General features: G+C 38.6%; 1 protein-coding gene across 3 annotated transcripts in view; it reads right to left on the bottom strand.

The window, feature by feature from the left end:
- LOC126272098 (poly(A) polymerase type 3-like) overlaps window positions 1–26,068 on the bottom strand; it is a 149,751-nt gene that overhangs the window by 50,111 nt on the left and 73,572 nt on the right. For all 3 annotated transcript variants that reach the window (XM_049974677.1, XM_049974676.1, XM_049974678.1), the window contains 2 exons: window positions 17,769–18,037; window positions 7,583–7,652 (listed from right to left, as the gene is read on the bottom strand). In XM_049974677.1, coding sequence (XP_049830634.1) covers window positions 7,583–7,652; window positions 17,769–18,037 — 339 coding nt within the window. The remainder of the gene's footprint in view (window positions 1–7,582; window positions 7,653–17,768; window positions 18,038–26,068) is intronic.

Genomic DNA, 26,068 nt, shown 5'->3' with positions numbered 1-26,068 from the left:
TGACGTAGCAACCAAGCTGTTACTTGTCAGAAGAATTTTTAGTAAGTTTCTCCTGTGTTTATAACATCGAAAGCAATTTTAACATTTTCTGAATCATGTACATTAACCATCCATTGAAGATCACTTCTAAATTAAGTTTTTGGTTTTTGTGTGACACTCCTTTAATACAATTCTTACAACTAGTCTATTTCTTGGACAAAACTGGTTTATGATTTTAGGAGTAGAAAATACATTCAAGTATGTCTCATAGTAATTTTTTTATTGCGTAGAGAGTCTGAATAACTACACTGTAGAAATGTTTCCATTATTTAGAAGAGAGTTCTCACATTACTCTACCATCTTATGATGCCACAGAGGAATCTTCAGCCAACAATAATTCCTGTTGGCTCACATTTCTTCAAGGATCACTGAAGCAGACATTGCTGCTAAAGGGAATCCTGGGGTGCGAGATAAATGTGTGTGTCTCATAAGAAGACACAAGAGAAATTGGGTCACACTAGTCTATTAACTCGTACAACTTCACAAAACTAGATCAAATGGATAGAGCAGCATATGGGACATTAAGTCTTGTGGTGCACACAAATAATCAAAAAATTCTAAATAACTCATCTTTTAGTGCAAAATCTATGTGAGTAACTTCCAAAATTTTTGAACATTGCTCTTCATCACAGGATACAATGTCTCGTACACACTGAAAAGCCAAAGAAACTGGTACACCTGCCTAATATTGTGTACGGCCCCCGCGAGCATGCAGAAGTGCCGCAACACAACATGGCATGAACTTGACTTACGTCTGGAGTAGTGCTGAAGGGAACTGACAGCATGAATCCTGCAGGGCTGTCCATAAATCCGTTAAAGTATGGGAGAGGGAGGGGGTGGAGATCTCATCCAAACGGCACGTTGAAAGGCATCCCAAATGTGCTCAATAATGTTCATGTCTGGGGAGTTTGGTGGTCAGCAGAAGTGGTCAGATGAGTGTTCCCTGGAGCCACTGTAGCAATTCTGGACATGTGGAGTGCTGCATTGTCCTGCTGGAACTGCCCAAGTCCACTGGAATGTACAATGGATATGAATGGATACAGTTGATCAGATAGGATGCTTACATATATGTCACCTGTCAGAGTTGTATCTAGACGTATCAGGGGTCCCATATCACTCCAACTGCGCATGCCCCACACTATTACAGAGCCTCCACCAGCTTGAACAGTCCCCTGCTGACATGCAGGATCCATGAAGTTGTCTCCATACCCACACATGTCCATCCGCTCATCTGACCAGGCAACATGTTTCCAGTCATCAACAGTCAGTGTTGATGGGCCCAGGCGAGGTGTAAAGCTTTGTGTCATGCAGCCATCTACGGCATATGAGTGGGCCTTTGGCTCCGAAAGCCAATATCAATGATGTTTCATTGAATGGTTCGCATACTAACACTTCCTGGTGGACCAGCATTGAAATTTGTAGCAATTTGCAGAAGGGTTGCGCTTCTATCACTGTTGGTCCTGTTCTTGCAGGATCTTTTTCCGGCCCCACCGATGTCGGAGATTTGATGTTTTATCAGATTCCCGACATTCACAATTCATCTGTGAAATGGTCGTACGGGAAAATCCCCACTTCATCACTACCTTGAAGATGCTCTGTCCCATTGTTTGTGCGCTGATTTTAAGACTACATTCAAACTCACTCAGATCTTGATAAGCTGTCATTGTAGCAACAGTAATTGACCTAATAACTGCGTCTTGTATAGGGGTTGCTGCCCCAAGCACTGTACTCTGCCTGTTTACTTATCTCTGAATTTGAATATGCATGCCTATGCCAGTTTCTTTGGAGCTTCGGTGTACTTCCCTGTGAAGTGGTACCCAAATTCACTTACATTCCCTCTATTTAATGTATTTTTGCACAAATATTTGTATGTGGTTTATAAGGAAACAATGATGGGCTCTTTCTTCATCATACTTGAAATTCTGAACTGTCTCTTGCCTGACTTTGATGGCAGCTGCTGGTGAAACAATGATAATTTTATGTTACAAGAATATTTACAAGCATCTTCTGAAGTTTAGGGCTTGACAGTTAATTCTTTCATTGTGATAATGACCCACTATTTCAGTTAAAACTTTAGTGTTTACTGGTTAGCTGCAGAGGTATCACAGTCCTTAAAGATCCTCCTTACAGCCCTGACATTCGTGCCTTTCGTTTACCTTATTTCCATATATGAACAAACTGTTGAAGCACTACTGATTTTACCAAAAGCCACTTGAAAGAAATAGTGTTATTACAGATTTTGAAAGATAGCAAGATTCTTTCAGAGTAGGAAAATTCTCTAGACAAAATAAACGAAGCTATACTGCAAAGCTTTCCTAGTACCCTTTCTTTCAGTTCTGTATTTTTATGTATTTCTTGTTTTCATTACACTACAGCTTGTTCACGAGTTCTTCACATATTTAGCTTTGAACTCTTTTACTTCATTATATGCCAAGCAACAGTCTTTTGCATCTGTTTCTTTATTTCTACTTTTGAGGGCTCATATCCATAACAGCCAAATTTTGAGCTTCCATAATTAAATGCTTCAATGTCTACAGTAAAAACTAAAGAGAATAAAGGGTAATAGAAGGCATTGACTTAATCTACTGAGGAATTACTTTAAACCCTAAATTTGAATACCTATTATTCACAGGGTTTATGTGGCAATATTGCACTTCATTCATACAACTGACACATCTTCATATGGAATTGTATGTTTGTGAAGACTGATTTTCTATGCGTGATGCTGCTATTTTTGTTGCCGAGTTAAGAGGCATAAGTATCAAGACACACAGAGCACAACAGAGGGAATCACATACAAGGTATATGAATTCACCCATGACCCAAAAAGCAATCCAGGAGACATGAAATCATATCAGCACCGCAGACTGCAACAGCAAAGGTGTATTGTGTTTCACTACAAACTATACAGAGAACATTTGTAGAAGCACAGAAAATGAAAACCAGTGGCTAAAAAATGGAATTTCAATCTCCATGGAAAGACATTACTGGAAGAAGAAACATCACTGACTTGGCTGGTTTCTAGAAAGGCATCATTCATCATACTGAATTGGAATTTTATGGCTGTGGTGAGTATCTTACAAGGCAAAAGGTAAAGATATTTTACATGATGAGATTGTTTTCACAGGGGCCACCATTTGAGTGAAAGGATTCTTAAATCTTTAGGGTTCCAATACAGAAAATGCAGTGATGAAACACACATTCTGATAGAAAAGTCTGATATTGTAGCAACTAGGTCAACTTTTTGGAGAAAAATCCAGAAGATCAGAAAATTAAATAATTCTTGCCCTATTTATCTCTATGATGCCTGGCTCAATCAAAAGAATGCCAGGAAGCACATATTGCAGGATTCAATGTGTAACAGTGGTTTGAAAGTACTGACTGGCAAAGGAAACAGACATATTTACTGCCATGCAGTATCATCTGAATATGGCTTCATAAAAAGTTCAAAGGTAATATTGACATCCTACGAATCCAATGATTAACACAAAGTGATAAACAGTAATTTATTTAAACAGCAATATTTAGATGTATTATACAGTTTAATCTAGGGTTGTTTCATAGTTATGGTTAATAACTGTTATCATTCAAGAAAATAGGAGAAAGTTTCTAACGCAGATACTGAAGGAAAGGTCCCCAACAGAGGGATCCATTTTTTTCCAGTAATCTATATGGTAATGTAGGTTAAGCTCCCAGGTATTATACCATGCAACGATTCACCCTGGTAGGCCCTCATTTGCAAGTAATTGAGAAAATTTTTTTGGGGAATTTTGCGTTATGCTCTACACCTCTGAATGTGTAACCAATTACGAAATGCTTGCATAGTGTAATGGTTATAGTACTGGTCTCATATGCAAGAGTTTGTAAATTTGCATCTCATTAGCTACTTAGAAATTTTTTATTTTTATACTTTATCGAAATAGCTTTGATCATTATTTATATTCAGTTAACTGTTTAAATCAATTTTTTTTAAATTTTCTATTCCCCTGTCAAAGCACTTTATTCGTGGTATTAAGTTTTTTCAAATGCTTCTTTCTCCACTTTGAATCTTTGTGCATGCGATTTTAATGAATGCCATGTATTAACATCAATGTAATTTCTTCTGTCTCATCATCCTATATATTCATCCATTTTATTGCATTTATTATTTATATTCCTCATTCTGCTTGAATTTCGCTTTACTTGCAATCCTTTCCTTGGTTTAAATCTTCATCTGTGTTATTTTGTCTATTATGCAGTAAGAACTTATGTTTTAAATGTTTGTGTAATGATTACCATACAGGAAAATGTACACCTTGTAACGAAAGTCGCATTTTTGGCCCCATTGCACATAAGATAGATTTTTGGTTTTCATTTTTTTTAACTGATACATTGGTATTTTCATACGTTTAAATATTATGACAGATAAATAAAAAATTAAATAATTAACTTCACATGCACAAAGCTTCCAACTGGAAAATATATATATATATATATATATATATATATATATATATATATATATATATATATATATATATATATATATAAAAATTAAAAATAACAGCAATTGAAAAACTTAACATGGTGATTGAAATGATGTGACGAAGAAATACAAATACAAAATTACATTTAAACCAATTAATTGAATAAAATAATGTTCAAAATCATTTTGATAAAGATTTAATAATAAAAAATTTCGAAACACCTGAACAGATACGAACCCATAACCTCTTGCACATGAAGCTAGTGCTATAACCATTGCGCTATGCAAGCATTTTGTAAGTTGTAATTTATTTATTTAAAGTTTCAAAGTATCATATCAATTACTTAAATCTTTTTCATCGATCAGTAACAAATGAGGGCCCACCACGGAGGATGGTTGCAAGTTGTAAGGCCTTGGACCTTAAGCTACATGACCACATACATGGTTTCAATAAGTCGATCCCACTACTGGGAACCTATTGCACACTGCCTGGAAAAGAAATCGATTTCGACCTTCTATATGAAAGCAGAGATGATGGAGGAAACTGGGCATCACAAGCACTTTTACAAGGAATTTGAACTTGATAGATTAGCAATGGAAATGGATCATGAGCTTATAGGCTGCCCAATACCATTACCAATACAACATGACAGAAAATGTTTGGCCCCCTAGTGATAAGAAAGGTCCCATCTAGAAATTGCGCACTCAGAATTAAAGACGTTACTTGAGGAATCCATTGATGTGTCATGGTAGAAAACTGCATTAAATGTGTGTAGTGTCACACAGGGGGGGGGGGGGGGGGGTGAAGGTGGGGGGGAGGGGGGATGATGGAAGGCATCAGAAAAAGTTGATTGAACGTATTTTTCATTGCTTCAAATGAGTCCTGGGATAGTGTGACTTCAGAACAGGACAGTTAAACAACAATAAATTGCATAAAATGTTAATAAAATTCCTTCACCTCTCCAAAGCCGTCAATGCCATTCCCTCTCTCCAATAATTTTCTTGTCATCTCCCCACCCCTTCAAATTTGTCAATACAGGAAAGAACAGCCACCAAGTGTACACTGCCTGTGGTGCATATTTGTTGGTATCACACGCAGGAAGCATATGATGTGTGTTTTTATCTTTGTACTGAAGTTTAAATATACAAGCAATGCTAAAGAATGCTTAAAGTCACTTAATCAAAATCTGAATAGCTTTGTAGCTTAATAGATGAGTATTAATAATGTATTTTGTTTTAACATACCTTCTAAATCATATGAAAAAACATTGATATGGAGAAGCTGCTGTTTCATTACAATATTTTTGTAAGATTAGTTTTTTCAGCCATGATAAATTGTTTAAAATATGGCATAGTCCAATTCTGGGTGTAAAATTGTTATTGCGGTGTCCAATCTACTGACTTCGGGTATAACATCATACAAGTGCCAAGCAACATTGTCTGATGGCACAGTTATCTGGATTTGGTCTGAAACCTGAAGGCCAAAGGCTTCTGACTTGTGACAGTTGAGGTTATGACAAGGCCAACAATGAAGGAAGCATATATGAAATATAAAAGTATTACCTTTACACTTGCCCTCTCAAGCCACCACTTTTTCCTTACTCTAGTCAAACTTTAGTCTCCCTTTACAATTTTTACACCCCAACCCACACATTTACCTCCATTAGCATTTCAACTATTCTTTGATTCCTCAGGATGTGTTGTGTTAACTGATCTCTTCTCTTAGTCAAGTTGTACAAAAAAAAGTTTTTTCTCCCCAATCTATCCACAACGGATAATGTTACAGACAAATATTTTCAGAAAACACCTAATAATTAAATTTCTATTATTATATATTTAAAAACGTATCTGTTTCGTATGCAGTTTTCTTGCTAATGTAAGTCTACAACTTATATCCTCTCTACTTGAGGCTTCACTGCTAGTTTGCCACCTAAATAGCAAAACTCATCTACTATCTTTAGTCTCCTTTCCCAATCTAATTCTGCATCATCACCTGACATTATTCAGCTACACTCTATTACCCGTGTTTTACTTTTGTAGATATTAATCATAAAACCTAGGTCCAGGACACTAATCATTCCATTGAACTGCAGTCTCTGTCAGAATTACAATAGCACATATAAACCTTAGCCCTAGAGCGGGCAAGCCTCTGCAAGAAGTGTGCCAACCACAAATAACACTGCCTTATACTTATCCATTACTGCTTTAAAATTGTGAGCCCATGCCTTTTCCTTTATTATTGCTTCAGCTAACACACTGCTAAGTTGTGCTGTTATGCATACAAGTGAGCAGCCGTAATATACAATAAACAGCGACCTAGGCGAGAAAAAATGTACAATCTACGCAATAAAAAGGACCCTGATTCCAAGTTAGTGGCACAATGCCACAATGAGGCAGCTGTCTACTAGATAATTGGCAATTGAATAAGTGGTTGGCTATGATCTAATACAACTGCACTCTTTACTATGTCGAGTGTATTATTCCTGTGGGCTAACACTTTTATGCAGCATCAGAGTGATACAATTAAAGTTTATTTTATCACTGTGATTTTGTTCATACATGTATACTTTTGTAACAAAGACAGCTATTCTTTATAAGTGTACAAAGTACACCACATGCCCACTTATGTTATAAAAAGCAGCACACCTGCAGGAGGGTTAAAGAAAGTACCCCCTCCCTCCCCCTCCTCCTCTCTTCAACCTGAACTTGTCACAGTTAAACTCAGCATAGAAATTTCTAAGCAGTTAAGCACATAGAACACATTTCCTTTTACATGTACATTCCATCTGCTTATAATTAATTCCAATAATTGTAGAACATATTTGTATTTTTTTAAAATCTTATGTGACTTAAAATATATTTGTAAAACACTCTGTAATATGTCATTATTATGCTCCAATACTTCCCTGTGTTACTGAAATTTCTTTTCTGCAATGAAGTTCTGATCTTCCTTTCCATACATTTCCCACTTCCCATCACCCATTATTTACACTTCTTTGGCTGCAATCCCACAGCATAAGGAAACTATTAAGTTTTATTTCCACAATACGAGGTTGTACTGTACAAATAATCACTTACCTTTTTACATGGCGTGCTTCTATTTTCATCCCATCCTTCAACATCTTTATCTGTGCTGCTTGTCTGTGAACTGAAATTAGATCCCAAATGCACATCAAAACACAAGTTCAAAATATGGGCACAAAATGTTTTAACACTGAAACATTACAATTTGAGGTGCAATACAACTTACACAAGGTCTAATATGTCTATTCCCAACACAAGCCAGTAAATGGTAATGAAGATTACAAGAAACGTCTGCAAACAAATTAAGTATAAAAACTACATAAAAATTATTACACTGTGATTACACATTTTTATCAAGACTTAATGCTTTAGTTGCCATTAAAAATTTAACTAAAGTGCATGAATTACTATGCATACACTGTTACTAAAAGTGAATGCTGCTACCATAAAACAAATTATTTGAGATTATGGGATGAAGCTTGCTTCTGTTGCCACAAAGCTTGTCAAACAGTATTACTAGAGTGAATCAAAGTCTTTGCCCGTATTATTTTTTACCCAAACTATGGCTGTAAATATGAAATCACCATATCCCTTCCCAGCAATGGACCTTTCTTGGACTGGCCTGGCCTTATCTACCACTAGCTCCACTGTTGTCGTCTGCTGAAGCTCGCACCCACGTATACGAACAATGAAGCGCGATTCATTTTCTATGGAGCAAGAGATGAATGTCCATCAAAATAAACATGAAATGAACCCATGTTTGGGGAAAAGTGCATCGCTTTGAGAAACGCGAGGTGCTGGTGTTGAGGGTGCGCAAAATGCCATGAAAAGTTGTATGAAAATGAGCTTGGCATTTCATAAGGGAGTGTTTATGACATCGTTCACATGTGCTTCAGGTACTGGAAGGTTTCATATTGGTCGGTGCCTAAGCAGTTGGATGACACGATGACAGGCAAGTGAACAATTGCTTCACTAATCAGCTGTGGCCAGAGACAGTGGTCACGTATTTATAGTTTACCAATATTCTTAAATACAAGGAACTCATATACAAAGCAAGCACTCTTTTCAGGTTTTTGTTCTTCTGCTTCATGTTGAGCAACAGAACAGTATTTTTGAAATAACTGGGGGAACTGTTGAACTGGATGTACTGCTGGAATAACTGAATCTGCACTTGCTTGATGATGTTGATGAAATCCAATCATGAGGGCATGGAATGATATCACTTCAATTCATGATCGATGACAGTAAAATAACACCAAATATTAATTTTTCTGCAATGCACCAATGAACACAATTCAGTTCTCATAGTTATAGGCCAACCACCACCCATATATCTCATCTACTGTCCCTTCCCCCCATCCAGCTTAAAGCAATGACTGTGCCATGTCAAATTTTCCTGTTTTCTTATGTTATCTGTAGCATGTCATTCCCTGCATGTAACTTTACCTGTTTGTTCATCTGGGTTTCATATACTTGCAAATGTTCTTCGTTTCTCTGCAAGGATTTCTAGTGCCCGTTTTCTGGTATCCTTGTTGCAATACAAGCATTTGAAGTCTTATAGAATTCTAAGAACTCCACAATGACTCATCGCTAAATAGCGACAGTCACCATTGTGATGCACATACACATGACCTTCTTGTGGTGACGTCCAAAGTGCAAATGAAGAGCACTACAGACGGTCCGGTGTGGTCAGGTAGTGCAACCACCTGACACGGACCCGACAAAAAACATGTCAGCTGACACAGCAACACACGGCCCGAAAACATCTAACCAAGTCCGTCCAACCAACTGTCCAAAACAGATATGTAGGCCACTTAAGGTACATAAAATGAAACTTATATCTGTAGTTACCTGTATGTACACCTCATTTTGGTTAATAAAAAATAGAAGCATACACCTTCTGATTTGCCCTTGTATAATCCCAGACAATCATCCTTAAATACCAAGATTCTCAACTTCACTACCTTTGCTATTGTACAACCTGTCATCTGGAGCATTTGAACTACTAATTCCAGCACCACTACTGGCAAATCATCCATCAAAGGTAGAGTGATATATGGAACTATTCATTTTGTTCAGTAACTAAAATGTATGTGCTGCATGGCTTTTTGTCCTAGAATGATGACCATAAATCTGGCAAAATGCATGAATATATATAAAAGAATTTTGACAAATGTTTCTGTTTCTTGATGTATCCAACACAATTTCTGTTTCATTCCAGAATGCAGCACAGCACATCAAAGCCACATTAAATCAGACAATTTTGAAAAATTTCTTGTTGGTGTACGTGGCCTCATAAAGAAACATATGATTATGTTTGATGAAGCAAAAATCTTATGCCTTGCACCTACCTACTGTAATTCTGTCATCAAAGTAGCCATTCTGATCTGAATGTGCAACAATTACTTTCACTGGGGTAGCAGGTGTACTCTTAGGGTCTTACTGCACTGGGACATCATGGCACATCTGCTAGCAGATCTCCAGTCCACCAGCTTTAGATACCAGGGAAATTCTTTCAATATACGCTCAGTATCAAAATACACACAGAAGAACTAGTAGCTCTACTTTGTGTGTGATATCCAAATAAAAAGAGAATGCAGAAACAGTAGTTTTTGGTACAATCCTTCACTACTGACTGACAAAGAAATTACTTCGCACACTATACAATGATTTAGCAAATTACTGTGATACATTTTTCAGTGCCATGAAAATGTCTGTACGTTATCTGAGATCTGCCAATATGAACTAAAAAAAAGAACACTAATTTAAGAAAAGCGTTCTAGCTGGAAAAAAAAAGATTTTCTTAAATTAAGGTTTAATAAGAAGCCAATTATTTGTCACTTGCAGAGATTTCGACACTTTTAGTTGTAACTGTTATTGTATACACAGAAGTGATGTTTTCAGTTCTTATTTCAGAAGTGCTTCTTAATAAACTCAAATTCTATACCACAATAATTGAGACAAAAATTATGTGATATGTCTCATTTGTTTACAAGTCTTATTTCTTAAAATAATTCTCTTGCATCTGATGTATCAGACCCGTTAATGACATTCACTGCAGCACAAGACATAGGGACGCTATTTCGAAAAGGTACAACATTTTGAGGAAATCCTCCATATCCCAGTTAGTAATGTGCTTTGTCTATGGTGTAAAGTTTTGTGACTGGAGTAGAAGAACAGGAACAGGTTAAAGCACATTGTTATAAGTAGTTTTAATGTTTCCGTGATGTAGAGGTACATATTCTACAATCTGCGCTTCACTTGTGACACTCATGATTCTAATTTTAGTGGTCATTTTCTTTTCTTTGGGAATACTTTGAAGTGAGTTCAACAGAGACAGTAACAACATCTTGTCTTTGTCCTCTTCTCATTGCCACACTCTTAACTCTCAACTGCATACTTGCATTAAGCACCTTAATTAAAAGGTCATCATCGTCATATTGAGGTCTCATGAGGTAAGACAGTTTTTTCATCTCTGAGTGCAGCTTTGATTTGTTCTTGTTTCCTTATGCCAGCAACAACCTGGAAACACACCACCTGACTGAAATACATATATTCACTCTTCTTTAAGAATGCACCTGATCTTGGCTTACAGATTCCCTGCGCTGCATTTCATAAGCAAAAGAACTCCTGAAATCTTCCTCTTCTTCTGTAACTAATAATGAATGCATTAGGTATTAAGGCACAGGAGAGTGATCTGTGATTACAGTTAGTGAGTGAGAGAGAGAGAGAGAGAGAGAGAGAGAGAGAGAGAGAGAGAGAGAGTAATGAATGCATTAGGTATTAAGGCAGAGGAGAGTGATCTGTGATTGTAGTGAGTGAGTGAGTGAGTGAGAGAGAGAGAGAGAGAGAGAGAGAGAGAGAGAGAGATTTTTGCTAAGTGTTTTGTTAAACATGATACCCTTATGTTGCAAAATACTTATGTTCACTAAAATGAAGTAAAATCAAATAAAGTGTTTTTGAAACACCCAATTCTTTTATGTCTTCCGAACTTGCTTCCAAACCTTTCCAGATTTTGTTTCAACACACTTTTTTCAGTGCGCAGTTTGAATAGTACCGAAATGAAGTATCTCAAATTGATGGTCTGTTCTGAATATCACAGATAAAATATTTGGCATCAATGCCATCCACAGCACACGTGAAAGTTGAAGAAAACTGTGAGTGGCAGTCAAATGAAAAACGAAAGCCAGCCTTAATAGAGCCACGGAATGGTTCCATTTAAAAGTAATCACCACATCATGTGTTATGATATTTATCCCACTGGGAAATGAGGTGATTAATTCCTGTTTCACAGAACACAGTCAGCTGAGGACAGATCCACAACAGCACACACCGTTGCACTTTTCATCCAACTAAAACCAACATCCATGCACGTCTTTCTTCAGGTTAGCAAAGATGTGAAAATCAGACAGTGACAGATCTGGGCTGTATGGAGTGCTGCCACAGGGTTTGTTAACCAAGTCACTGAAGCATAGACTCTGTCTGATTGACAGTGTGGGGTAGGCATTATCATGCAACAGGATGATACCGTCTGACAGCCCGAGTGCGAATGGTAAAGCCAACAAAGGAAACATCATGCATCGCCCCCCCCCCCCCTCCCCCACCACCGTCAAAGAAATCCAGAGCTGTTCACACAAGTTCCAGTAGGGTCACGACAACCTCCTTCGACAGCAGGGTCCCTCTGCGCATAAATTTCCTCAAGTGTAGAACCACAATCAATGCACTGCACTATTAAGACACTTTTGCAGAAAATGCAACACGCTGTAAAGTAAAAATCCCCAAAATACTGTTGGACATTATCATACTGTTGCACGATAACGTCCGGCCTCCCACTGGCAATCGAACAAAGGGTACACTTCAGAACTTTTGCTAGGAAACACTGAAACATCCTACCCACAGCTAAGGACTGTCACCGCGTGATTTTCACGTCTTTGGTTACATGAAGAGAGACAGACATGGAAGTTGCTTTCAGTCAGACAAGGAAGTGCAAGAGTGGGTTCGGTTGCTGATCTGTCAGCAGCCAATGACGTTCTACGACACAGGAATCAACCATCTTCTCTCCCAGTGGGACAACTGTTTTTATGCGTGTGGTGATTACTTTTGAATGTAACCATTCCATGGTCTCCTTGTGGTGGGTATTCACTTTCATTTGACTGCCCCTTATATGTCTTAGTGAATGACAAGTAGTGTGAGGTGGCTCTAATGGTGCCCTGGTTGGGAATGAACCTAAGCTGCCGTGTGTTCAACTGGCAGCACTACCAAGCTAGCAGCCCTGGCAACAGAACCTCGAGGTGGCAGTTCTGTTGGCAGAGCTGCCACACTCAAGTTGATACCAGGTGTGGCAGCTGCACAGACTTCCACGAATTGTGCCTGGCATCTCTGGCAGCAGACTGGCTGCGTCACCCCACTGCAGTAGGGTCCTTAGTGGCCACGGAAACAGACGACTGATGTAGAAAGGCTACAGAGAAATAATCAGGGTTATCCATGTTCCTTCATCATAAATGTAGACATAATCTCTGGTAGTATACGAGAGCACCGTGACTTTGTAGCATCTCGATGATACAATTTAGCCATTTACATACGAAGATACGTCACAGTCTAGACAGTCAACTCCCAACAATGATGACAGAGAAATCTGTTGAAAATTTGAGTTTACTAAAACAACTGACATGTCAAAAAACCACGAAACTTGCAGCCAATAATATCACTGAGCTATGTTCTTATATGAAGAATAACTATTACCTTGGGTATCTGGTGTCCACTTGCGAAGAATGGTGTACTGGATCCTCACACCTAGCACTCGAACTAACCTGTTGTTAGCATAGATTCCATGTTCTTATATCTTAGAATTTCCTTTCAGTTACTTACTTGTTTTCATCCAACCCCCCTCCCCCCCCCCCCTTACTCTCTCTCTCTCTCTCTCTCTCTCTCTCTCTCTCTCTCTCTCTCTCTCTCACCACGCCCTACTCTCTTTCTCACCTTTAAATTCATCTCTCCCCCTCTCTTCTTTTTACCCGTAACTGCTTTGTTTCTTTGAGGTTACACTTTCTTTTTCTCATATTATCCATCCATCTTAACTTCTCACTCAGCAGCTCCCATCACATATGAACTAAAACTGGGAAACTGATGTATTATCTTTAACCTCCTACTCTCTCTGAAGTCATTCTCCTTTGTTTTTGCCTCCCACCCTCGTCCCCCACAGCTGCTGAGCTGTTCTCAACTTAGGGTCTCCGTAATCTGTTCTGCCCCACCTTCCATTTACTCTCTTTCTTCTTCTTCAACTCACGGAGTAAGCCTACAGCCTGTTCCCTCAACAGTGAAGTCATCTGCTCCTTGGTCATCCTACTTTTCTTTCTCCTACTGATTTATAATTGATTACTTTTTTATTCTTCCTTCATTTAGTTGATATGTTGTTTCCATTTCGTCTATCCATGCTCTATTTTCTTGTTTATATAGTATGTATTAAATTCTTCTAGGGGAGTTAGGAATATTATTTTCTACTCTGAGCACTTGTATCTTCAGTTCTTGCAATTGTATTTCCAGAAGATGTGTAATGGCTAATCTCCTCCACCGGTTCCCAGTTTTAACAGATGATTCTTGTTTACTGAACACTGTCAAATTGTCGAACACATCTGAACGTAGCTAACTAACAGTTTCAAGAGGAATAATGAATTACACACAAAAATAAATGAGATTTATTTATTTATTTTTTTTTATTCATTCATTCCAATCCACATTCTTGGTGACAAAAATGGACCATTACATATAAAATTACATTAATGTGAATCTTTATGGTATTTTTTCCTATTCTGAATACTGAGTTAGGTTTACAGTGTCTATCATGCTATTTTTCCTTATTTCTGTTTGTTTCTACTACTACTGCTCTAAAATTTAGTTTACAAAATGCTGAAGTTGTTATATTAACTTACACTATAAAGAAATTACAAGTCCAAAGGACATCCAAAGCTGTGAACTTCTGGATTGAGAGAGACGGGACAGCAGTGGCAATCTTAGCTGCTTAAATGGAAATTACTTTTTCCGTGCTGACAGACCCACAAATGACAGAAAGAGACATTTAAACTTCAGCTTTCAGAACTCTACAACCAGTTCTCTTGGCATCTGATAAAGTATGGATAGGACTGGTATACAAGCACTAATAGAAGAAAAAGCAGTTATATGCAATGAAGAGGGCAATTACAGAATATGACAAAAGAGTCACAAACAACAATCTTCTCCTTTGAGTATACCACAACTGTATATTTACTGAATAAATGCGGCATTTTTTTCCCCACTTCGTTCTGTTGCTCATTTAAACTTTTCCTTTGTTTTACAATTAATATTCTTGAAGAAACTGAAATTTTTAGTCATTTCAAATTCAACCAAGTACAGTTAACAAACAAAGTAAGCTACCAAACAGAAGATAGCTCAGCAATTTTACTGGAATTATGCATACTGCTAATCACAAGCAAAACAGTAATTCTATTTGTAGTTTCCATACTAAAAGATAGGGTTATCAATTCATAGTTTCCATGCTAACTGATTGCTCTTCTGCTACTGTATCATCTGTATACTAACAAGGAACCCCTTGAGTGCAAGGTCACAAAAGGTAGTGATGTTTATGCATTCGATGCCCTGCACAATTTCTACCATGCAACCACAATATTAGCTGCTAATGGCATCAGGGTACAGGACTGGAGGTACCCAATGGTTAGCACAGCATGAGGCTACGGAGTGTAGTTGAGCTGTTTAGTCAACGAGCAATTCACAACAGTGCTAGTGGTGTTTATACAAAGCATAGCAATGGCAATGATAAACAAAGCAAACATTGCACTACAGGCGATAACAACATTTCCTCAGAAAGGAATCCAAGGAATCTTGCAGAGTGAGAGAGAAGTGGCTGATAAAATATTAGTGTTTCTGCCAGATGAGTCAGTGTGATGTGTGGTGTCATATACATTTGACTGTGCAGACAATGTATATGAGGAGTACAATGTCGACGATACGTTCTTAACTAAAGAAAGTGATACTGAATCAGGTGTCCCGCCATGTAGAAAACACCATCTCGTAATCACCCAAAGAAGCTCTCATAAATATACTTAAACTAACTTTCTGTATAATATTTGATGTTGTCAAGTATTTGAAATGCATCGAAAATTGGAACAGAAGGATTTTTTTTATACAAGTATAATTTTGTCACTTTGACACAACTCTTTCAAAACTGCGCCAAAAATGAATACGGCTGACAACTATGTCAATAGTGATACTGATTCTCAGATGCAACAGCAACTTGTTTCTGAACTGTTTGTCTGTAGAGTACCAGTTGCCAATATTAATTTTATTACTGGTAATGGATCAGCAACCATACTGTTGAACTGAATGCAACCTCTTTCTTTAACAGGAACATTCACAGAGACTAAATGTACAGCGCAGAAAATTCAAAATGGTACGTTGTACCATGACTAGTCATTCCTTTCCTTGTTCCACTTGCAAATGGCGTGAGGGATTCCCATTTGAATTGAAGGATGATTTCCTTAATATTTGCTTGTTAATCAAACCTACCAGTAACAAATTTAGCAGCAAGCCTCTGAATTGCTTCATTTTCTTCTTTTAATCCTACATGGTGGGAATCCCAAACACTTGAGCAGTACTCAAGAATGGGTTACACTAGAAGAGGTACTGTTTAATACCTAATACACTAAGGGTATAATTAAACAATGGAAAATCCAGGATGGAATGTAACGACATTAGAAGGAAAGCTGCTACTCACCATATAGCGGATATGCTGAGTCGCAGGTAGGCACAACAAAAAGACTCTCACAGTTAAAGCTTTCGGCCATTGGCCTTCGTCAAGAATACACACACATAAGCTCACACACAAAAACACAACTCACACACGACTGCAGTCCCGGGCAACTGTGGTGAGTTTTGTGTGTGTGTGTGTGTGTGTGTGTGTGTGTGTGTGTGTGTGTGTGTGTGTGTGTGTGGGCGTGCGCGCGTCTTTTTGTTGCGCCTATCTGCAGCTCAGCATCTCCACTATATTGTGAGTAGCAACTTCTCTTCTCATAACAAGGATATAATTATCGTAAGTAATGGTCAACAAAAAGATCAAAACTTTCAAATGACAGGAAATTCAGATGCAGAATCTTCACCTAGCATATCAAAAATGATCTGATGAAATGCAACTACTCATTCCTGAAAGTAATAATATAGAAATTCTGAATTTAATACACATAAAAAAATCAAACTTACTTTCAGTAGTAAAAGATCGTGTTTCTTGTAGCTACAGTAAAAAAAGGCCCCAATTCTCAAGAAGGTATTTGAAAGTGGAACTAGAAATACACATGAAAAATTGTGCTCTAACATTAACATATCAAAAGGAGTGCAAATGGCTGCAGAAGAAATTATAAACATGAAAATATATTGACAAACAGAACTAACAATAAAAACACAAACAAAAAGCTAGGTAATGTACAGTGTTGCATGCATTTTTGTTGTGTACAAATAAATAATACTATGAGGAATTAATGTGTTTTCCACACACTTTTTTTTTCCCCCACCAGACAGTGTCCAGGAAAATGGATAAGACAAAACCTGAAACTGCACTCACATTAGAATGTATGAAGACTAAAAGGAATGATTGGAGGTAGATATTTACTATACTCTATGTGCATATACACAACATTTGTTCAAATAATTACTGACCACTTCAATCATGTCCTAATACAATTAAAAGAATTTTAAATATTTAAACCCAGAAGAATGAAGAATGGCCCAAGACTTTCAGAGTTGTTACTTCAGCAATAATGTGAATCATCCCTTAAAATTAGAGACTTTGTTAATTAACTAAGTACTTGTAACGGCCATTAAATTACTTCTCTGTTTTACAGAACACACTAACATATATAGCACACTCAAAACGTTTACCTATTCAGCCACAACGGACACTTAATATTGTCATTATTTACTAACTCCTGAACATAAGCAACAAGAGTCTTCTCTTTTTTTAGGAGAACGGATGTACAGTGAATTACTGTTATCATCATCATTTTGTATTTTTGTTTTTAAGGGAATTCTACCTAGTTCAAATTGAGGTAATCTCTATATGTACATGGAAAAAGATATGCCTAGCATTTCACAGACATAAATACAAATGATAATGCTAAATTCACACAAAGCCAATGTTTAAATACAATGAAAATGATAAAGCTGTTTGGAAGACTTATAGCATTGGTGAACTTACCGGAATTAGTGAATGACTGAATGTCGTATGTGAGATCAACATTCAAATTCTCTGTTTTGGCAAAAACAAGTCCAATGAACCACATGGAACAGAATACACCGGGTTCAGCATCAAGAGGAGGGAAGCACTCTGGATTCACATGTGCTAATGTTATATGCTGATTGCGTTCCAAATTGCCTATAAGGTGCCTCACTTTAGATTCAACTAGTCCACACCACTCTAACTGATCCTCTGCTGAAGCTGAACTTGCCAGAAGAACTATGAAATGCCTATGAATTAAGTAAAAGTTAGATTAAATTTATGTCGACTACACTCGGAAGACAACACAGTCTAAATTCACACACACGCGCGCGCGCGCACACACACACACACACACACACACACACACACACACACACACACACACACACACACACAGAGAGAGAGAGAGAGAGAGAGAGAGAGAGAGAGAGAGAGAGAGAGAGAGAGAGAGAGAGAGAGAGGGGGGGGGGGGGGGGAAGAGAGGGGGGGCTATTTTTTAACAATTAACATAGTTGAAAAAAATAGTTCTCACATTAACAATAACAAACAATTTGGACAATAAAGTCAATATACATTTAAAACATTACAGTCTTTGTCTTGATTGAGACTTGTGTTCCTAGAGTATATGTAGATATACAAAATCGAATATTAAAGCCTAACTTTATTAATATTTTGTGAAATGTATTCTGCAAGTCACATAGTTATCTCGCAGACTGTATTTTTTTTGTCATAAGCAGCTTCTGCATCTGATGTCCGACAAGATCGCTTATATATTAGGTAGTGGATACGTACAGATAAAGGTAAGATGATAGTATATAAAACATTTATTGTTTATTCTATTCCATATTTCTATGCACACAAATTTAAATTACAATACTAAATTAAGAAGTTATACATGCAGGGTGTTTCCGTAAGAGCATCCAAAAGTGTAAGAGCACATAGAGAATGCTCCACTGACAATTTGATGTAGGGAACCTGGGGTCAGAGACACCAACTTAAGGAGATATGGAAGTAAACTTGTCTATCGCTTCGCCTAGCATTACTGTTTTCCAGCATATTTAAACCAACATGTGTAAAAGTTGATATGTACTGTGGTGTTTACTCTTCATTTGCTACTAGGAAACAAAGAGGACAAGCTTGATTACCAGGAAGTCACAGTGCAGGTTTTGTTTACTTTAGTTGTCCATATGATGGCTCTGTTGCGTCGTGTTTACCTTGTCCCATGACAGAATGTGCTATGAATCAATGACAGATCCATTCATTACTCAGTGATAGTCAGAGATGTACAGTACAACAGGACGGAGCAGTACCGGTTTAGTTTCGCAGAACTCACTGAACATGTAGAAGAAACCAATACAAGAGAGCAGACTACCAGGGCTGGCTGAGCATGAGAATAAAAAGGAGAAGCCAGCCACTCTGCAACACATTAAAACCTCCACCCTAAAAGCACTAGGGTGGTGGACACAGAGGGACAAAGGACATGAGCTACAACTTAAATCAAATAATAAAACCCACCCTCAGAAATAAAACATAAAACTAAAGCTGCTGTTAAGACATTGTTGCCCAGCACTGAAGGTAGGGTGCTGGGAAAATTAAAAGTCCGCCAAAGAGTGGCCAAAAGTGGGCAGTCCAGCAAGAAATGGATGATCGTCATTTGTGAGCCACAGCGACACAGGTGTCCCCCCCCGTGACGGAGGAGGTATCCACGCGTTAGCCACATATAGCCAAGGTGGAGCCAGCAGAAGACAACTGATTTCCTGCAAGAGGACCGCATGGAAGAGTTCCATACATTCATAGTTTCCTTAATGACACACAGTTTGTTGTGCTTACAGTTACACCATTCCATCTCCCAAAGCCGAAAAACCCTGTGGCATAAGACCTACACTTCTCTGGCTGAGAAGTGGGGACTGTACCCGATGATTGGAGGGGTGTTGCTCCTGAAGTAGGTGGTGCAAGAGCAACAGGGAGGAAGTGTTCCCCACCATCAAGAGGGCAGGTAAAGGCTGACGGCTCTGAGAGCCAACTGTATGCGGTGGAACGGAAGATGGTAGATCCGTTGTCGTAGTGGCGGCATAGGTTGACGTCATATGCACAAGATGTAGGCTCTCATATTATCTCTTAACCTCAGTGTAGATCAGTTGGTGCACGGTCTTGTATTGCATTATTTTTCTTTCTTTCTGGAAAATCCTGCAGTCTGGCGAGCAAGGTGAATGTTGTTCTCTGCATTTGACACAGATGGGAGGTAGGGCACAGGGAGTATTTTGATGTAAAGTACATCCACAATCCCGAAAGTTGACGCTGGAAGTACAGCATGAAGACATACAGCCAAACTTCCAGCACTTAAAGCACTGCATGGAGGGAGGGATATACGGCTTTGTCACAGCAGTAGAATATCATCTTGATCTTCTTGGGTAATGAGTCACCCTCAGGTAATGAGTCACCCACGAAGGCGAAGATGAGGGCACCGGTGGCAACCTGATTATTCCTCAGAACCCAGTGGACGCGCTGGACGAAATGGGACACCTCGCCGCTCTAAATTGGCGTGCAGCTCATCATCTGACTGCAAAACAAAGTCCCTGCGATATATGATACCCTGGACCATATTTAAGCTCTTATGAGGTGTGATGGAAACAGAAACATCCCCCAGCTTGTCACAGGCGAGTTTGTGCCTGTGACTGGGCAGAGGATGCTGTTTTGATCAAGACTGACCCTGACCGCATTTTGGACAAGCCCTCCACCTCCAAAAACTTGTGCTTTAAATGCTCCACAAAAAACTTAGGTTTCACTGACAAGAAAGACTCCCCATCAACTCTTATACTTGTGAGATACCGGGTTGAATCAGCTTCGCTGCCACCCTTGGCCTGGTGCTCCTCTAATGGTGTGGCCAGGGGAGAGGAGGGGGTGATTTGGGGTCTTATTTCTTATTAGCATTGAAGTTAGAGCTTGATCGCTTAGAGACTGCTAGTGCTGGACCATCAGCAAGAGATGACGTACTATGCTTCATGGCATGTCATCCGCCCTGATGCCACCCACTCTGACCTGGGGGCCTTGCCATGGGCGCCACCCAGGTGCAGCAAAGGCCACCTGGCAGGATGGCCATTGCCGGGGGTCCTGATGCCCTAGGGTGACAGGCATCTACTCCTTGGGGAGTTAACGGTGCAGGCATCAGCTTAGTGATCCCTGTGTGGTCAGGGGGCTACAACCAAAAGGGTACATAGCGGCCTCACCACAATGGACTGGCTACCGTGCTGGATATCAGGCGCAAATAAGCTAAAAAGTCAATTTTCGTCAACAACGCAGAAAGCGATAATGCACAGAGGATAGCTGGAGTATGAGCGAAGTGCAGATCCACATTGACAAAGAATGTGAGAGGTCTCATCGCATGATGGACTCTATGCACCATGTAAGGTGCCCTTCCCCAATTGGCTCACTCTTTGGGAAAATTTTGAAAAATGGAGGTCAAACCCTACAGGGGACCATCTCATAAAGGCTGAAACGTGTGAGGCTCCTTTTAGTCGCCTCTTATGACAGGCAGGAATACCTTGAGCCTATTCTAACCCTCGGATCCACAATGAAAGACATACGCCTTGTGTACGTGGAAGTATGTTGCAATGCTCTCACTGCTGAAAGAAAGGCTGTACAGGGAACGATTTCCTAACAGGCATAATCCATGATGATGATTTTTTTTATTTCTCTTGATCAATGAATGTGGGATGTTGGTTCATTGTAAAGATAAAATGGGAGACCGGGCAACTTAAGAACCACTCACACACCCAACTGTGAAAAGCAGGTGCTGGAACGTGTTGCAGCAGAGAATTCATCATATTGCATGTGAAATGGGCGCTGCACACACTAGCATATGGCAAGTACTCCATAAACAACAATTACACCCATATCATCTACAATGGGTCCATGCAATGCTTGTGGCTGACTTTGCACCAAGGGTTGCATTGAGTCAGTGGTTGCTCCAACAAAGGAATGACTGACCAGATCTCATCCAAATCATGCTGTTTACTGACAAGGCCGCACTTGATCATGATGGTATTTCCAACAGCAGGAATAGCCATGTGTGAGATGAGGAAAACCTTCCGACTGCAATAGAGTCACACCATCAAGTATGCTTTGCTGTGAATATCTGAGCTGGCACTGTAGGCGACAATATCATTCGGCCATATCATCTACCTGGCTGTCTGAATAGCCGCCTGTACTTGAGATTCGTGGAATGAGTTCTTCCTGAGTTGTTGGAGAACATACCCTTGGCTGTTCGTGAGAGGATATGGATACACCAAGTCAGTGCACCACCTCACTTCAATGTGGATGTCCACAACCATCTTAATGGTGTATTTCCTGGTCGCTGGATTGGAAGTGGAGGTCATATTCCATGGATATCAAGAAGGAATTAGTTGCCAGAATTGTAGCTGCCTGTGATGTGATGCGATTTGAAAAACACCCTTGGTATTTGTCTGGGTGCATCAGAATCTTGTTCACTGACGTCATGCTTGCACTGAGAGTGATGGCTGTCAGTTTCTGCACATTTTGTGAGATACAGTACAAATGGTAGATTCATTGTGTCAACGATAGTATTTGCAGTTAACTGTAACTAATGTCAATAAAAAAGAAAACAGTAATGTGATTTTATTCCAATTATCTCCTTAAGGTGGCTTCTCCAACTCCAGGTTCCCTACCTCAAATTGTTTAGTGGTGCATTCTGTATGTCCCATTACATTTTTGCACAAACTTACTAAAACACCCTGTATAAAATATAAATTTTTGATTCTCTTTGCTACAGCAGAAGAAGATAACGAGAATGAGCATATGTATTCAATTACAGAAGTTATTAAGTAATACACTTTATGCATTAAAATTTTCCTCAATGGAGCAAAAGTACTGATGCTGTAAATATAATATACTTGACCATAAAGTTAAAATCAGGGCACTACTAAGATCCATAGTTTGCTTACAACGGATCACTAACTGATTTGCTTCATGAACACTTCAACTTTTTGCAGACACAAAATGTGTAGTGAACTGATGTTTGGAATTCTCTTTGAAGTTCAGTCATTAAGGATGATTAGGTCAGTGTGTTAACAAACACATTTATACAAGTTATAGGGCTATTACATTTCATACACAATAAACAGATTCCTGATAACCATACAACATGGGAAAATAAGAAGCAACTTCTTTCCACAAATCCTATACTAATCACGAACATGAATACTAACATTACATCAAGTCACAAAAGATAACCAGACGTTACAGAAGAATATTCATGGTATTAACAAAAACTACTCACATATGAAAACAAAATCCCAGAATACACTAAGCTATAACTGACTAAAAAAAATGCTCGATTACCTATGAAAAAACAGAATGTGTGCCAAAAATACACAAACTTAATTGAGAAAACTGCAGCAGAAATCAAGTGTGTGTGTGAAACGATGCAAGAAACAGTCAGAATCTATAACTTGAAATTATGAACAAGCAAGTAAACAATGGCAAAATACTACCACAAGCAGTACATAAAAAGATATTTTATCATGCACATTGACTGAAATAACATACCGTATTTCCTCGAATCTAAGCTGCACTCTTTTTCCGGTTTTTGTAATACAAAAAACCGCCTGTGGCTTCGAATCGAGTGCAAAGTGAGCGGAGATTCTGAAAAATGTTGGTAGGGGCCGCCACAACTACCTTTGGCCGTCAAATATATGTAGCGCTACACAGGCAAGCATTGCAGCCACAAAGATAAAAACTCTGCGTCAGTAAATAAATTTAAAAAAAGGCGGAAGACTAGCTTTTTTTCTCCGCCCCGAGTTTCGACCACTGCATTTTCATACATTATACAACGAAGTAAATATGAATTCTGTATTGTTCATCTTCGAATGTAGCAGATTTCAATGTACTATGAAAATACGATTGGCAAGACTGTTTGGGATGTTTGTCAATATGGCCAACTCTTATTTTCTGAATTTTTTCCTACCTGTGAAGACGCAGTTGTTAATAGGAACTTTTATGAATTGTGAATCACATGCAGTATTCTATTCACCAAAAGAATAATACGAATATAAACATTTTGCCATGTATTGTTTCGTGTTTGCTGCTATCTTATTTAAATCCTGTCTGCCTAATAAACTACGAAACTAGTTGAGACAACAGCAAACGCGGAACAATACACATGTCATGTCATGTTTATATTCGTATTATTCTTATGCCTAATAGTGATACAGTCAGAAATGAAGCACGGCAATTGACTAGATTTTTAAATATAAGATGACACTAATTTATGTGCAGAATGTAATGTACTAAGGAGGCGTCTGCAAAGATTTTCAAATGGAGAAAAATGTTCGCCAAACTCTCGTTCAGAACACTATCTATCATACGCAGTTTATTATTTGGTTCTTGTTGATCATTATCAAAGAAAGCAGCAGTGTAAGTAACAACAAATAACTGTCTCTTGCCATTGTTTCGCTAATGAGACGATTGCTCTCTTTTTTTATTAATTGTAAGCGCGGTAGCGTGCACAAAAGCAAGCCATGCCGCGAGCCGCGACAGGCCGTAAACACTCATTATCAGAATGCAACAAACAATGCGTAACACAGTACAGTAATGTATTTTCAGCTTAGAGTGTCGTAAACACATATAACAAAGAGAACGGCACTTATCAGATCAAAGAAAAATAAGCAATCAAGTCAAACCACACGAAGCACAAGAAAAAGGAAGGGTACCCGTATAAATGCGGATGGAGCGCCTGATGCGTAGCAATGGCTACCTGGTAAAGCTTAACTGCTAAGCTTACGACTCAAACCAAACTACTGTAGCTGTATCGTCATTCATTCGACCTAAATTGTGTCTCATATTACAATGGACCAACTTTGTTTCGATTTGGAGGTCGGCCTAAAACTTCTCTCTCCCCTTGAATTTCGAGTCTCAAATTTCAGGTGCGGCTCAGATTCGGGAATTTTTTTTTCCTTGATTTCGAGTCTCATTTTTCAGGTGTGGCTTAGATTTGAGTAAATACGGTACACACCATTTCATATTTATAGATAATCAGTCACACAATGTGTAGTAACATGAAACAAAATTTTAAAAATATAGGAACAGGTTTGACGACAGAGTACTACTCACCACGTGAAAGAACAGTGCTGCAGATAATACACATAAAAAAGGGGGTCAATAACTTAATTACTGAACTTGCCTTCTTGCAACAACATGTCCCCCCCACCCCCACCCAGATTCATATGTTATGTGATTAATAGACTGTTTACATACTTATGAAACTCCCAGCATCCTTGTCTGGAATTTTATGTTTCTATATTTAAGCTAGATGAAAATATTCAAGGAATTTAACAATATGAATCTTACTATTATGAAGGTACTTGTCCTAAAAGATACCTAAAACAAGTATTTCTTTCACATCTGTCTAACAATCAAGAACTGGCCACTATTAATTCCTTGTTATCTCAAAAGGAAAATAATATTCGGACATTGTTCACACAAATAATCCGCTTTGCCTACATAATGTGCTACCATTCCTTTAGAAGGTTGCGAATTATGGAATGCCCATGTAAGTGGTTCATGAGGAAGCAGCAACACATACAATTAGAATAAAGTCACTACGAGAAAACGGAAATTTCCTTTAATTTCTTCACTCTCAAGGGTGAACCTAACAAAATCTTTACAATCACACTTGGGGCCTCAATATGAACTTAGGAATACCCTGCTGCATCAAATTTTGTTGCATCATGTTTCACTTTGCAGGAAATGCTCTTCCAGCTCATTAATCACGTGTTATGTTGAGGCAACCTGTCCTTTTAGGAATCTTCAAAATAAATAGTAAGAAATATAAACTGAATGAGCAGGTGAAAAAATGTTGGCACACTTGCATACAAAAAGATGTCAATGAAACCTCTGAGAGATACATTCAAATTCCAAATTGTAATTACTCAGGCAACTGAAACCAACTGCCTGAGACTGCAGTTGTGTGTGTGTGTGTGTGTGTGTGTGTGTGTGAGCGCGCCCGCGCGCGCACGCGTGCGCGCATCATCATCTACTGTTGACGAAGGCTTTAATGGTCAAAAGCTTTATTTGTGACAGTCTTCTTGTTGTGCCTATCTGCGACTCAGCATCTCGGCTATATTTGTACAGCCTGTATTTAAAAAGTGTGGATTTGAACATGTGACATACAGCTTTTCTTGATCAGAAGTATTTTGGATTACTGAATGGTGAAGACTGACCTGAAAACCATGTCTCATTATTTGCTTTCATTATCCCATATA

The sequence above is a fragment of the Schistocerca gregaria genome, chromosome 5, assembly GCF_023897955.1.
Source record: "Schistocerca gregaria isolate iqSchGreg1 chromosome 5, iqSchGreg1.2, whole genome shotgun sequence".
In the NCBI taxonomy this organism is placed as follows: Eukaryota; Metazoa; Arthropoda; class Insecta; order Orthoptera; family Acrididae; genus Schistocerca; species Schistocerca gregaria.
This window is presented reverse-complemented; position numbering and strand designations above follow the sequence as displayed.